This window comes from Bubalus bubalis, chromosome 8, assembly GCF_019923935.1.
Source record: "Bubalus bubalis isolate 160015118507 breed Murrah chromosome 8, NDDB_SH_1, whole genome shotgun sequence".
In the NCBI taxonomy this organism is placed as follows: Eukaryota; Metazoa; Chordata; class Mammalia; order Artiodactyla; family Bovidae; genus Bubalus; species Bubalus bubalis.
The window spans coordinates 67,186,271-67,200,474 of NC_059164.1; the positions used below are offsets into that span (position 1 = coordinate 67,186,271).

Below are 14,204 nucleotides of genomic sequence, written 5' to 3' on the forward strand. Positions count from 1 at the left end.
AGAAAGGACAGCCACTCTTAGGCAGGAATCTGGTTTTCTTAAAAGTGAGAGGATTTGGCCAAGAGATCTCCCAGATCAGGCTCTCTCTCTCTGTATCCATGGTGTCTCACAACCTACAAACTCCCTTTCTGAGGGCCAGGGAACTCCTGTATTTTTCTCCTAAAGGACTTAAGCAGCTGCTGGAAACTCAGTGTGTCTACCTCTGCCCTTGACTAGCCTGTAGGTATGTGAAGGAAGCACTTCACACTGTAACCAGAGGCTAAGCATTAACCAACTCATGTGGGTCAATGACTCTCCCAAATGGTCAGACATGCTCATGTATCTCTCATGGCACTGGGATTGCTATAGGCAGGAGCACAGGGAAAGCATGTGCTTTGAAGTCCAACAGAACCACATTCAAAACTCTGCTCATCTCACTGGCTGAGTGACTTTGGATAAGTTACTTCTCTTCCTTGAGCAGTAAAACTGGAGCAAATAATGTCTGCCTCTCCAGACTCTTGGAGAAAGATGGAAAGCAACACGCAAAGAAAAATCAGTGCTCTGCACATAGATGATGCTGGATAAATGTTAGCTCCCTTTCTTCTCTTTAGTATCAGCCTGCTAATCCCAAACTTCTCTAACAATAGCTTGAGCCACTAAAGAGTGACTTTCAATTTTCTTTCCCAAGAAGACTAGCTTTTACAAACTGAATGTGTCTTCCTCCAAATTCATATGTTGTTTTAGTCGCTCAGTCATATCTGACTCTTTGCAAACCCATGGGCTGTAGCCCACCAGGCTACTCTCTGTCCATAGAGTTCTCCAGGCAAGAATACTGGAGTAGATTGCCATTCCCTTCTCCACCAAATTCATATATTGAGGCTTTAACTCCATGTGATGGTTAGGGGTGAGGCCTTTTCAGGTAATTAAGTTTGAATGAGGTTATGAGTCCCTATAACGGGATTAGTGTCCTAAGAAGAGGAAGAGATACCAGAGGTCTTACTCTCTGTCTCTTTCTCCTCTCTCTGAAGTGAAGAAATGAAAGTCGCTCAGTTTTATCCAACTCTTGGCTGTTAATGGACTATATAGTCCATGGAAATCTCCAGGCGAGAATACTGGAGTGGGTAGCTGTTCCCTTCTCCAGAGGATCTTCCTAACCCAGGGATTGAACCCACATCTCCCACATTGCAAATAGATTCTTTACCAACTGAGCCACAAGGGAAGCCCAAGAAAACTGGAGTGGGTAGCCTATCCCTTCTCCAGTGGATCTTCCCGACCCAGAAATCGAACCAGGGTCTTGCGCATGGCTGGTAGATTCTTTACCAACTGAGCTATCAGGGAAGCCCTCTCCTCTCTCTGTCAATCTGCCTGTCTCTCTCTCTCTCTGTATGCAACGAGAAGCGATCAGGTGAGCACACAGTGAGATGACAGTCATCTGTGAGTCAGGAAGAGGGCCCTCACCGAGAACCAAATCTGCCAGCACCTTGACCTTGGACTTTCCAGCCTCCAAAACTGTGGAAAGTAGACGTCTATTGTTTAAGCGAAGATACCTGCCTTGCTGTGTTCCAGGTGAGGAACTGAGACACTAAGACACAACAAAGCTGGCCTGAGGGATCACAGGCAAGAGCCAGGCTAGGAGAGGAGAGCAGGGATGCTTTTCTGCTTCTTGGAAGATGTGGCCATGTGCTCTGGCATCCTGGCTCTGCCCCCTTCATCTGGCCACAATACCTTGTGGTATTACAACTTTCGAATGTTAAGAAACCTTATATTTCCTCAAGTATCAGTACTTAATGTTTCGTTCCACACATAAAACTCTTTGAGTAGAAAGCTGCTGGCCCTCTTGTCAGAGGTAATTTCTCAAGGCTCTGCACAGGATTTAACGGGAGCCATATGGTTAAGTCCGTCAACCCTCCCAGAAAGCATTCCCCTGAAGGGCCTCATAAATGTTCTTGGGGCTGTGAAAGACCCAGCAACTTTCTAACAATAAAGCAATGTTCATGGCCTTGATATTCTGCAACACACAAAGCAGGAAACAATGGCTTCGGGTCTGAATTACTTAAAGGAGGATTCAAGCTGTCCTGGAGAGGGGTGTGGGTGTGGGGACAGGGAGTGATAAGCCGGGACCTGCTGGCTGCTGCATCCAGGAGGAAGAAGGTTGGCTGCACCCTGCTAGCACTGGCCTGTGGTGGGCAGTGACAGTCTAATTCATGCTGTTGATTTGTGGAGTTTAAGAAAACTCTTCATAATGGATGTATACACCTATGCATATACAGAACAAGCATGCTCAAACTGTGAAATGTGAAAGTGTTGGTCGCTTAGTCATGTCCAATTCTTCGTGACCACATGGACTGTAGCCCGCTAGGCTCCTCTGTCCATGAACTCTTCCAGGCAAGAATACTGGAGTGAATAGCCATTCCCTTCTCCAGGGGATCTTCCCAACCCAGGGATTGAACCCGGGTCTCCTGCACTGCAGGCAAATTCTTTACAGTATGAGTCAACTGTAAGCTGATGTTTCACGTAAGTTTTCTTTAAGCAGTGCCTTTTTGTGATGGCATCATTTACTGACCTTTCCCTTCCCTTTTTTCAGAAAGACAGACACAGAAATCCTTGAATCAATTAACATTCCCATCTCAATGGACACCTCAAGCATCGACAGCAACTCGTACAAAAAACCACATGACTTTCTCCAACAGGCAAAGTGGCATTGTTTTTTACATCAATAAGTTCTGAGATGTGATAAACTCTTCTTTTATTACTATTATTTAAAAAAAAAAGCTCAGAAAGGGTGAGAGAAATACAATTTATGATGAGTATCAGTTCCTTTTTATTTTTACAAGATTTGCTATATTTTCTATAAATTTCTGGCCAAGTCTTAGATCTACATTGCCTAAATACAGCTTTATGCAAATAGAGTGTATGATGAAACAGCTAATATACCTAGAAACATACATGTGCCAAGACTAAAACTGGCATAAAATCAGAGAGAGGTTTTATATATACATGCTGTTGAACATATTTTCAAATTTCTTGATATCCTAACTAGAATATTCCAGAAAAGACCAGATATCTTCTTTTCAAATATCAGCCTTGGTAGGAACATTTGTATATCCTGATGTTAGATATATCACATCTACACTGTAAACAATTACTGGCAAATAGTTTTTTTACCAATAATCTAACAAGCTTATGCATTTGCCAATTCCACAGGGAGAACTAAATCTATAGAACATTCTGAATACAGGAAGAAATTTTATGGACTATTTTGGAAGTGCCTCTCACAACCTGTCAGAACTCTGTACTGATATCCATTGTTATAGATCACCTCATTCCATATTACTTTCATTGTCTTCCTAAAAAATTACCAAGAATGAATTATCTAATAACATTGGTCCATAAAGAGAAATAGGTTTCTCTAGGAATTTGCTGTTGTTCAGTTGCTATGTCATGTCCAACTCTTTTGCGACCCCATGGAATGTAGCCTGCCAGGCTCCTCTGTCCATGGGATTATCCCAGACAAGACTACTGGAGTGGGTTGCCATTTCCTTCTCTAGAAGACCTTCCTAATCCAGGGATCAAACCTGTGTCTCCTGCTTGACAGGCAGATTCTTAAGCACTGAGCCACCAAGGAAAGCTAGGATCTATTAAAATTGTAGCCACCTTCTCAGCTGATTGCTGGCTCCTAAAAAAATTTCTCATATGAGGAAAAAGAGAGAGAGAGAGACAGAATTAGACAGAGAGAGAGAGAACTTATACTACTGATACCCGCTCTTCCGCCATTCTCCTAGGAGTTGCAGACTTGATCCTGAATTAATGAGCCTGTTACATGATCTCTAATAAAAAAAAAAATTACTAGAGGAGAGATACTTCTTGGAATCTGCCACATATTTGGTCCAAGGCAGAATCGATTTCATCTGTATATAACACATGCTTGTTTTCTGTCTCGCTTGTCTCCCCCACACCCCATGGCTCCCTCTTTTTCTTTTTCCATCTGGAAAACTTATCTCCTAAAACGCTACCATCAATCAGCCAAAGGCACTCTTCTCGACAGGGTGTCTGCCAGTTTGACTAAGCACAAGTAGTCACTAGTTTGGGGATGCCTCCCACACTCTCCAACACTGTGTGTTTTTCTAGCCTGCCTAACCACACGAGTGCAATTTGGGATATTTATACTTACCTCCAGTTTCTATCAAGATAAAAAGCACTACTTGGACAGAACTGGGCACTGGCGATGGAAGGGGGTGACAGAGGACAGACTGAAGTTTGCCCACGTGATTTGTCTATCTCAGACTTTTGCATTTCCACCCATTTGGTCCTACGTTGACTCAGTGCCTGCTCCAAAAATATGAAAATCAAATGCTCACAAGGATGCCTACACTTTGTCCCACAAATCTTCCTTAGGAGCAGGCACTGTTCCCATTTCCAGTCCTTCATGTCAATATCACTCCCAATACATTTAAACCTCTAAGTTTAAATACAGCATGAAAGGGGGATGGTGGCAGAAAGGAGAATGAAAGTGGGATTGGCAACAGAAACCCAGCACTGGTCAAAGGGAAGAAAAGGGGGGAACGGGAGATGGGTGGCCCCCTCTCTCTCCCGCAAAGTTCTATTTGTGAACACGCCCACTGGCCACAGCAAAAAAGCCCTGTGCGTGGGCACAGGTGGGTCCCAGCCTCTCTGGCTGGGTGCAGCTTAAGCGTGGAGCCTGAATGAAGACTTTCATTGCTGTTTGCTGTTTTTGTTGGCCAGTAGCCATGGCAAACATTTGCAGGTGGCTTGGCCAGATTTTGACACTTAAATATTTGAGGTTGTGATAAAAATCAGAATATTACTACAATATGGTTCTGTGCAGCCTCAGAGGGGAAAAAAAAAAAGAAAGAAAACTATCTGCAGTTTCAAATGCTCATTTAAAGACACAGTCTCCAGAGGGAACTCATGTTTTAAAATAAGTACTCATTTCCTCTTTGCTGAGAGAAATAAAAGAGTCAGCCGTCCCCAAATGTTACCACCTAGAGTTTCATTCTGAATCCACTGGTGAGATGGGTTGCTGAGCCCCCATGATCATCCGGGCAAGGTTTTAGATGGGTCACATGGAGAAAAATGGAAATGATAGGGTGTGGGGGTTGAAATCAACATGGCAAACACAACAGGGAAGAATCTGAAGCAAGAAACAGCCTCCCTCAAGTTTGGCAATGAGACAGAGTCCTAAAAGTGACAATTATCTCCTAGAAAACACCAGGAGAGACACATAACACCCCAGGACTGGGAATAAACGGGAAGTCAGAGTGGGTCGGGAGATGGCACATACCCCCACCTGACAGGGCACAGTGACACAGCCCAGAAATGTCATCCAACTGTGCAGCCCCGGCCAGCTGGGTAAATTATTGACAGAGTCAACACCCATCTTAGAATTTAGCGCTAACCCTTAAAAGATTGTTTCACAAAAACCACCATTGTACTAACAATGGCCAAAAACTAAGGGCCTCCAAGAGGGAAGTTAGGGGGCAGGAGGCAGAAGAACTCCAGGGGAGAAGGAATGCTGTAAAAATGCTAATAAAATCTAGCACATTTTATGTTTTTTCCCCTTGAAAGAAAAATAAAATAATTATAATTAGCTCACCTAGCTGTGAATTGTTTGCCCAAAGCCAAGCCACTGGAGTGAAGGAGCCCCTTGAGACTGAGATGCTGTCTTTAATGACCCCACCTTCTTAGTATATTACAGGTTTTTGCTTTGGACGGAGAAGCATTTACTCCCATAGACATTTGAGAAAAAAAGGATTCTTTCACAGACACACTTGCAACTTTAGCACTGGCTTATTCCAACAAAGCTAAGCATTCAAATGGCCAGATTAATTTTCTGTTTCTTGAATGGGAAACCAAAGGTTCCCATGGCAAACTCACAACATAATTATTACCCACAACTCTCATTTGTTAAGATTTGTCTTTATATGTCACAACCCATCCTGATGAGTTGAGAAATGTGAGAGACAAGGTACTCTTTCTAGTGTATTCTGAGGAGGGATAAGCCATTGTCCCTAGTGCTCCCTCTGGGTGGGGAATTCTTATACACATTTAAAACAAGGAAGGGAAAAGATACTGACAAAGAGTGAGATAGCTTCTAGATTTTTTCTTAAAAAATATCTACTATTCAGTGGAAAATTAAAACTAAATTCTGATATGCACACCAAACACAGCAAGCTCCCATTCCTATTTTAAACAGAGAATTCTAGGAACAAGGAGCAAGCAGTTCTCAGCATCCAGCAACATAAATTTATCATAGCTCTTTGGCTTAAGTTACTACTTTTTCTTCCTAAGATCCCAAGCACTCTTAAATTTTTTATTTCCTTTTCACATTACTCTTGTGAGGGTGGAGAGAAGAGACACCATCCTCATTCTGGAGAGCAGGAAGCTGGGCCAGAAGTTTGCATTTCTAAGAAGCTCCTGGGTAATACCCATGCTGCCAGTCCTCAGACCACACTCTGAGTAACAAGGATCAAGAGCGATCACATGATACTCAGGAGTGAGTGCTTGTTCCATGCCATGATACAGTATCTGGGAGCATTCTACCTATTTTTCTCAATGCCTCAGTATTGTCTTTTTTACATAAATGAGAAGGATAGGGTCTGTCTTCTTTGTTTTGTCTTCTCCAGGACTGAATATGAACCAGTGCAGAAAGAGAGGCGAGCTAATGAGAAGGTATTAATATTAACAAGGGAAAGAAGAAAGAAGAATCATCAGAGAGAAGGAGGACTGTGGAAACATACCAGAGAGATGGGTGTTGGACATTGGTCTTAGGAACGGAGGCACATACTCTGTTAGCGAGGAAGCTGGGTGGGTAACACTTCCCTCCACCATCCTCAAGCATTTGTCCTGAGAACTACACTCTGCTCCCAACATCCAAGGGGTTTCCCCACAGTCACTTTAAAGTTCAAGAATCTTCTCTGAAGGAACAATGACACAGAACGACTTGCTCTTCTCTCCAGAGCCACAGTCAAAGAGCTTCTACCAAACAGAGACTCCCTCTACCTTTCTCCCATCAAAAACATCACTCTGAGCTCTAGGCAGTATCACACCAGCCAGGAAAACCAACTTCTGTCTTATCCAACCTGCAGACTAGAAACCAGAAGAAAATCCAGAAGCTTCCCTGAGCTCTGGCCAGGACCCAGAGACAACCGAGGAGATCTCCTTACCCGATCTGGCGGTTGGTGGAAGGGGCCTGCGTGATGACAGAGCTGGACTGGGGTGACGGCATGGCTTGCTGAATCACAACGCTGGTGTCATGGTTGGGCATCCGGGCGCTGCCGAGCTGGTGAGCTCCAGGCCCCGCCATGGCCCCACCAACGGGGTTATGCATCGAGATATTCTGCCCAGAGAAGACAGAGGGGAAAGGGTCAGAAGAGGTTAATGTTTTATTCTGCTCTCAGGCTTTCAAAGGCCAAACTGGGGAATCTGGTCATGTCAACCAAATACAGAGTTATGGCTTCTGGCAAGCCATGGGTCCATTTATTTTGTTATAACTTACAGCTTCAAGGAGATGAAAAATAACTATTTGCCTTAAGAGTAAAGCACATAAGAAAATACCTGGAAGTTCACTAATCACCCTGCCACCTCCCATGTGAGGTTTAGTGCATATCTGCTCTGACTTGGGGTGATATATATTCCATTTGAAAATGATTTCTCTGGTAAGTGCATAACATTATAATTTAGTGAAAAGCCATTCAGCACCCTGCTTTGAATGACAAGCACACTTGTTATTTTTTCTTTTTCAGTCCTATACGAGTACCCACCTCTTTTTTTTGCCCAGGAAACTACTTTTCTCAATCATAATCTGAGTATGCATGACCCAAGCTCAACAACCTAGGGAGTGAGGATGTTGTCTGTGAAAGACAACAGGGTGTCTGGGGTTCAGTGACGAGAGTGAGAGTTAGAGCTCTCTATTGTTTTCCCATAAGATAAATCTCTAATACTTCGGTTGAATCATGGAATACTGACAACACTTGTTCACCTGTTTACTTGTTCACTGTCTTTTCCTCTAGAACATACAATGTTTGTGTTCATGACTCTATCCCATGGGGATTGGAGCACAGTAGGCCTTCAGTAAATATACATACATATATGAATAAAGTAGGGAAGAAAATAATGGCACAACTGAGTCACTTGAGTGACTTAACATCCTGTCTTTATTTCTGGTGACTTGAGTGAAAGCTTCTTTGTTTAAAATTCAAAAGTAAGGTAAAGTATGGGCTTCTCAGGTGGCATTAGTGGTAAAGAACCTGCCTGCCAATTCAGGAGACATAAGAGACACAGGTTCGATCCCTGGGTTGGGAAGATCCCCTGGAAGAGGGGAAACCCACTCCACTATTCTTACATAGAGAATCCCATGGACAGAGGAGCCTGGAGGGCTACAATCCATAGGGTCACAAAGAGTTGCACATGACTGAAATGACTTAGCATGTACGCAAGGTAAAATATGCATGATAAAGCTAGCTTAAGAGACAGTGCTGATTTTTTTTTTTTATTGGAGGATAATTGCTTTACAGTGTTACAGTGGTCTCTGCCATGCACCAATGCAAATCAGTCATAATTTTATATATATATATATATGTATGTATGTATATCCCCTCCCTGTTGAGCCCCCCTCCTCCCGCCATCCCAACTCTTTAGGTCATCACAGAGTGTGAGGCTGGGCTTCCTGTGCTATACAGCAGCTTATGCTAGTTATCTATTTCACATGTGATAGTGTATGTAAGTCAATGCTTAGAAAAAAATGTCACTGGGGCAAGAAGAGAGGATTCACACTGAGGCATAAGAGGGCTGAAATGTGAGAAATTCAGAACCTAGAAAAGAAAAAGAAAGTACAGGACAAAGTTACATAAGTCAGTGGGCCACTGAAAACATCCAAGTACAGCTCCTTAGCCTAGAAGGGTATGGAAATCTGAGAGGTCAGTTGGACAGTGGGCTGAGGATGACAGGAAAGAAATGGAGTGTCACTAGCAATTTACTAGAGGAAAAATAGCTATCTGTCTGAGCTTTGGGGTTAGCAAAGAAGAAAATAAACAGTACCCAGGAGAACAGGAAGTGGTTCTTTGAAGTTCTTCTGCAAAGAACAGGATTTCCTGCACTATGTGTTAAATGATGGTGGTAACATATATGGTGGCGGGGGTGGTTGCGTCCATCACTTTGCACCTTTCCCAGGTTTCTGATTTCTAAATCCTGACCACACAGTCTGTCCAGAGTCCAGATGGCAACTGGGCACCTGGCTTAGACTGTGAGCTGACTGTGTTGTCGTGGGGGTCCCAAAGGCATGAACAGGTTTAGACACACACACACATGATCCAAAGGCTCCTGTTATATACTGGAAGGTTTTTCTGACATGGGAAAATATTGTGGTTGGTTAAAGTAAGATGAAAGGAAATAGTGATTCGTATTGGGGTGGCAGCACAGGGATATGCTCGAGTTATTTTTCTGGGATCTAGAGGTATAAAGAATCAAATGAAAAGTAATACTGAAAATAAAGATAATCATTATTTCTTTCAAAGGTGAACCTCAACAAACTCATTTTCCTAGGTCTTAGTGTGAGGTTGTGACGAAGTAAACATCGCAAGTATTATTTTCCATTGTTTAGATCCTTCAAGATATTCAAAATGTTTCATCTTGTTCACAGTCACCTGTTTTGTTAATAATAGATCTCAGGCACAGAAGGATTTCTGACTTTCATTTTATTATTTTTGTTGTGCTAGTGAAAGTTATCAACAGAGCCATATGATTTTAAAAATAATCTTCTTTAAGTTCATGACAATAATATAAAATGTCTAAACCCTTTCTGAGTTACCTTTTGCATCTCTTTTCTATCACCCCCAGGTGGAGTCCCCAGGTACCATAAATTCAATGCAAGCATCATTCTTCTCTTTCTGTCTCTTCTTCCACCAACTTCTACCCAACCATCATCATCTTCTTTCCTGGATTCAACAAGCGCTCTCCAAACCAGTCCCCTGTCACTCCCTTTGACTTCCTTTCTTCCTCCTACCCATAATACAGCCACAGTCATCTTTTCAAAAGGCAAAACCAAGCACATAACATACAGATCCCTCTATATTGCCCACCCTCTCCAGGCTGCTTAGATGGCTTCTCATAGTTCAGAAGACCCTAACAGCACTCTCTGCATGATCTTCAAGGCCTGCGTGAGAGCCTCCCGACCTCCCCAGCTCATCTCACACCACCTTCACTCTCGCTCCCTGTGATTCACTCCACCTGTAGGAATTTCCCTGCTCATCCTGCTCCATATGTCGGTACAGAGCTGAACATGCTGTTTCTGCTACCTGTACTCTTTCCCTACCTGCACCTTCAAATCACAAACTGAGCATCACGTGAGAACGCCTTCCCTGACCTCTCCAAGAATGAGCACCATCTCCCCATCCTTCACGGCACTTTACACAAGTTCACAATTGTCTTTGATTATTTGACTAAAATCTGTTGCTCCCTCTAGAATATAAGCACAATGAGAGAAGGGACTAAATTTGACTTTACTCCCCACTGAGTCTCTGTTGCCCAGATCAGTGCCCAGCATAAGGTAGGCACACAGTAAACTATAGAGAATGAGTAAACTATAAAATGACATTCCTAAAATATTCAGTATGATGAAATCTTATCTTTTATTTCCTGGGTGAATTTTGAGAATGTGAGCTCTCTTGTCTGTTTACTTTAAAATCTCAAAGTATGCTCACAATAAGAGATGTTAAGATACGTTAGATATTAGAGAAATAGGATCAGAATTAAGAAGAAAGCCACAAGCCTGGAACATACACTGGAAATCAAAGTCTTTGAGAGGACATTGAATGAGCCCTTGAAGAAAAGTACTAAGAAATGAACTTCAAGTCTTTGAGCACTTTGGCTCAAATGATATGTCCATAATAATTATTTACCTTCACCATGAAAACCAAGAAAACCTTTGTTCAAAGTTTTTGAAACGTGATACAAAGAAATTGGTTTGATTTATTCAGAGTGAAGTATGTTAAATGAGAGAGAGAGAAATACCTTTCCCCTCAAAAAAATCTAGGAATGTTGTCTGAGAATCATTAAAAAGAATAAAAAAGACTACCAGGAATATACTTCACACACATCCCCACCAACATTTTTAAGAGATCTCTTTGTCTCTGTGATATCCCTCAGAGATGGAAAAAACTCCTAAAAGTTATGCTATTCTTCAAAAATCTCCTTTCTCCCCCACATATGAAATCTGCAAATTCTCCAGCCTCCTTCCCCAAGACCCAGAGAGCAATTTAAAAACATTTTGGAAAAATAAACAAATTTAAGCAAGCATTATCATTTTGCATTAAGAGAAGATGATTTTTTTTCTTTCAGCATTACATAGTAACTCAAACATGAAATTACTTTCTGAATTCACATTTTCCTAATTATGGGTTCAAACCCTGTCTTCCTCGATAAAAGAATGGCATTTTATCTTTAGATGAATTAAATATCCAATTTCAAAAACACAAAGAGTGACTGTATCTCACCGAGCTATTTTTGTTAGTATAGGTGCATGGACTGGGAGCTGGTGAAACAATGTTACCAACCAGTGATGGATGTCAATATACAGGGAAGAATCTGGGGGTTCAACCTTTGCCCTTTTCTTGTTCAGCATTTTTATCAACAGCTTGGATGAAGATGTAAATTCATGCTTGTCAAATCTGTGGTTGACACAATATTGGGAGGCATCACTAACATTCTGGATAGTAAGTAGAACATGGTTTTACTGGAGCCAACTGTGTGATCTGGCCTCCAAAAATGCTAACATAAATCTAGGTTGCTGTAGGACAAGTGCAAAGTCCAGATCAAGGGAAGTAATTATTTCACTGTCAAGCACATCGGACTGACCACATTTGGCCACCACATTTTAAGGGGGAAATTGACAAATAGGTGGGAATGAAAGCAATGGAGGCATCCAAAATACATCACAGAAGAGTGGTAGAAGAATCAGGGAATATTTAGTCTGAAGAAAAGAAGGCTTAGAGGTCATGCTAACTGCCTTCAAATATTTGCAGTATTAGACATAGTCTATGTTGCTCCAGAGGGCATAATTTCAAAAAAATGGGATCAAGATGATAAAAGCCAACAATAACTACAATTTGAGTACCTAATGAAGCAGATATTATGTTAGATACTTTATAAACTGCTCCTCTAATCCTCACAATGGTGGCTCAGAGGTTAAAGCATCTGCCTGCAATGCAGGAGACCTGGGTTCAATCCCTGGGTTGGGAAGATCCCCTGGAGAAGGAAATGGCAACCCACTCCAGTATTCTTGCCTGGAGAACCCCATGGACGGAGGAGCCTGGTGAGCTACAGTTCATGGGGTCGCAAAGAGTCGGACATGACTGAGAGACTTCACTTCACTTCACTAATCCTCACAATGACACTGTAAGATAGGCATTACTATTCTAATTTTAAGATGAGAAAAAGAGTAAAACTCTACACCATCGCTAATACCATTCCATTTCCCTCTGGCCACACGCACTCCTTCTGGACTGGCACTTTAGAAATAAGACCTTTAGTTGGGATAAAGTTACCAATATGTAGGGATAACCAAAGACAAAACAAGTTGCCTTATAAAGTACTGAGCTTCTATGCATCAGATTTAAGCCGGTAGGGACTAGTGGATCTGTAAAGGATGTCACCAAGAGGATTCTTACAGCCTGAGGGAGATGGCACTAAATGATCTCTAAGGTCTCTTCTTGCTAAGATTCTCTCACAATACATGGTTCATAATTTGGCTCAGATGCTTCCAAATAATTAGTAATCTGTGATAATTTTGAAAATATACTGCCTTAGCAGTTAGGAGGTCTCTTCCAGTTCAGTCTCTCTACCCCTCCTTATAGTCATATAACCTGCATAAATCATTCAGCTCCCCTTGACTTCACAGCCTATCACTAAAAGGGGTACAGTGGACCACATGGTCCCCATGATCTTTTCCAGCTCTGCTACTCTACATGTCTTTCTATGTTACATTTTATGAGACACTAAATATCCACACAGACTTTTTAGACTTGATTCAAGGACTTACAAACATTGATTTTCCTCCATAACCATAAGTTTTTGCAGAAATGAGCTTTCCAAAAATTATAGCTTTCCACCAGACCCAAGAGATCATGATTGAGGGAACAGACCTAACAAAATAAAATTTCACAAACATCAAAGATGAAAAACCTTCTCAGAAGAAACCATTTTCACCTAAATTTTCCCCCGCGTTAGTTTAGATTTCTCTGCATGTCCTTGGCCTTCTTCTTTTCCTTATGTCCTGCAATATACCTTGCTCTCCATTTACTGTTGTTCTGAGACATAAATGGTGTGTGAATGGGATGAGAACTGGGGTAATAATGAGTCTTGATTGCATAGTCAGTGAGTTTGAGGTAGAGTGGTAATTGTTCAACATGCATGGGCTTGGAAACCAATATTGAAAAAACAACCTGATGTATATGAACATAAGTCCATACTCTTACAAATAACTATAATTTCAGGGTGTGGTAACACAGGATGAAGGGAGGTGGACCACAAATGAAAGTGAAGGTTGGAGCATACAGACAAAATGATGTTGATTCCCATAAAGTCCCCAAATGTTATCTTCAAATCTATATTCTTTCCAACTGCCAAGGTGTGGAGACTTTATAAGCCACACATTTACAAGATAAGTTGTGCAATCTTAGAATTGTCTGCATCTTAATGATGCCCAGGCAGTTAGGAAGACTTTCAGAACTTCTCCAGTGTAAACATCCATGAACTGCATCCAAAAGATGTCTGAGACTTTGATAGAATAACAAAGGTTCTAACCTTCTGGAAGATCTAGGCTCTCTGGAAGTGTTGGAGAGACTCTAGAGGGTCTTGACTCCTTTCTGGTGCTCTTGAGAGCTGTAATGGTATGAGTATTTTGAATCCTACTGAGAAGGTGGGCTGTTCCATGACAAAGGAGACAGCGTGGAATTATATGAGGCATGGCTGGGGTTGGAGGAGAACAGAGGCCATGCAGGCTGCCTTTCTCTCCTTAGCATAGTCGCACAGTGCAAGATGGACCACGAAAGATAAGACACTATCTCAGGCAACCTCTGCAGGAGAGGAAGGGAGAGGAGAGCACAGGGCACTGTGAAAACGCCAGCTCTGACGTGTACCTTTAATTCTGTTTTGTCACTTATCCCTGGAGAATTCTAAGGAGGAACAAATTACACAAAGAAAACATGAGC

General features: G+C 42.0%; 1 protein-coding gene across 5 annotated transcripts in view; it reads right to left on the reverse strand.

Moving 5' to 3' along the window:
* Nucleotides 1–14,204, reverse strand: part of CREB5 (cAMP responsive element binding protein 5) — a 442,951-nt gene that overhangs the window by 260,971 nt on the left and 167,776 nt on the right. For all 5 annotated transcript variants that reach the window (XM_025291256.3, XM_025291254.3, XM_044946705.2 and 2 more), the window contains one exon: nt 7,164–7,336. In XM_025291256.3, the coding sequence (XP_025147041.1) occupies nt 7,164–7,336 (173 nt within the window). The remainder of the gene's footprint in view (nt 1–7,163; nt 7,337–14,204) is intronic.